Here is a 1,869-nt window from a genome sequence, read left to right on the forward strand (position 1 = left end):
GCCTCAGCGGTTGTGGTTAAGAAATAAGGAGGCTTGTGGCTTCAGTCATCCTTTGTAGCTCCCTTCTAGGTCACTCTATGTGTAAACACCTCTGGCCACTCCTCCTGGGTCAGGGCACCCAAGGCAGGGCTGAGGTTGGGCCAGAACTGGCTGGCCGGCAGGTGGGCACATTGGTCAGAGCAGGCTACCAGCCTCCTCTTCCTTCTGCCTCCTTTGCAGCTGCCTTGGGGTGCGGCCTGGGGGGCACAGAGCCATGTCGGACCTGCTCCTACTGGGCCTCATCGGGGGCCTGAGTCTGCTGCTGCTGCTGACGCTGCTGGCCTTTGCTGGGTACTCAGGGCTGCTGGCTGAGGTGACAGTGCGTGCCGGCTCACCCCCCATCCGCAACGTCACGGTGGCCTACAAGTTCCACATGGGGCCCTACAACGAGACCGGGCGGCTTTTCACCGAGAGCTGCAGTGTCTGCCCCCGGCTTCGCTCCGTTGCCATCTACTACGACAACCCACGTATGGTAAGGAGCCCTCTGTGCCTTGGCTGGACTTCCACCCCATGGACGGACGTGGGGCAGGGCTTGTTGGGGGAGGGATGTTTGGGTTTCTAAGGAAGGGGTGGGAAAACCTTGGAGCTGGCCCTGCAGACCATCTCCTGTGTGAGCTCGAAGCACCTTCCGGATCTTGCCTGGACTTCTGCTCCCTTCTGGGAGCGTGTGCTGGTTTTCTTCTTGCCCAGGTCTGGCTCCCCTGGCTCATGGCTCCCCTGAGTGCAGGGGGCCGAACCACTGTGAGTCCTTAGGCTCTGCCAGGTCTCTGGCCCCCTGCTTCCTCGCCTTGCTGCCCCTCCCTGTTCCATCCCCATTTGAGGCCAGCGCTCTAAGGTTGGGCCCTTCGTATTCTGCCCTCTCTTTGGGATGGAATCGTGTTGTTTCTGTGCCTCCCCTCTTTCAGCTCTCCTGCTGTGGCTGCAGGTTCTCAAGGGCTGAGAGAGTAGGCCCTGGGTATGGGTCTTGGAATCCCACCTCTCCGGCCATTGTGGTGGCCCCCGGCTCAGGGACATGGCGTTACTTTGGATGTCAAGCTGCCTGGCTTGGGGAGGGCCTCGGGGGTCAAGTGGAGCCAGGTGAACTGCCCAGAATGTCTAAGATGCTGGGGTCAGAGACTAACCCAGCGTCATTGGCACTCTGTGGGCGTCTGGCTGTACTTACAGCCTGTAGTGAGTCAGGGCTCACCGATGTGGCCTCCCGCCATGCCATGGGTGGTGCTGCCCACAGCTGCATGGGCTGGCAGCCCTGCCAGGAGTTTCTCAGCCTCCAGCTCTGAGCCTTGGCAAACCAGGCATTAGGAATCCCCAGCTCTGGTTTCATTGCCTGGAGAGCTCACGTGGTCAAGGCCTACAGCCTCCCCGTTGTCTCCTGACCAGGCCTCACTGGGGCACTCATTCAAAACAAGGGTGTGCTGACTCCCTCTCTGTGCCGGGTTCTGCTCGACACCTGCACTCTGGAGATGGACAGACGCGGCCCCGCAAGTCAGCCCCACACAAATGCATCTCCAAGAAGGCACCATACTCGATGCCCGCAGAACTTCGAGCTCTGGGTTTGGGGAGGGTGCCTCAGGTCTGCTGGGGAGGCTCGGAGAGAGAGAGATTTCAGCTGGGCCGTCTCCCTTGAGTAGAATTTTGCTCTGCAGGAAGGGCCTGGCTAAGGGAACTGCAGCAGACATAGGATGACGGGAAGTGTGGCCAGTGGACATGTGGTGAGTGGAGAGGTGGAAGGGTTCGCTGGGCCAGGCAGTGGGAGGTGCAGCAGGTTGGAGGAAAGGTTTGATACCGTTTGCCGCCTGCGATTTAGGAAGCGAAGTGGATGGCAGGTGGAGG

General features: G+C 60.4%; 1 protein-coding gene across 8 annotated transcripts in view; it reads left to right on the forward strand.

Moving 5' to 3' along the window:
* Positions 1-1,869, forward strand: part of TEX264 (testis expressed 264, ER-phagy receptor) — a 40,874-nt gene that overhangs the window by 3,013 nt on the left and 35,992 nt on the right. For all 8 annotated transcript variants that reach the window (XM_019631340.1, XM_019631343.1, XM_019631346.1 and 5 more), the window contains exon 3: positions 220-511. In XM_019631340.1, coding sequence (XP_019486885.1) covers positions 254-511 — 258 coding nt within the window. In that variant the 5' untranslated portion in view covers positions 220-253. The remainder of the gene's footprint in view (positions 1-219; positions 512-1,869) is intronic.

This window comes from Hipposideros armiger, unplaced genomic scaffold (genome assembly GCF_001890085.2).
Source record: "Hipposideros armiger isolate ML-2016 unplaced genomic scaffold, ASM189008v1 scaffold_990, whole genome shotgun sequence".
Lineage (NCBI taxonomy): Eukaryota > Metazoa > Chordata > Mammalia > Chiroptera > Hipposideridae > Hipposideros > Hipposideros armiger.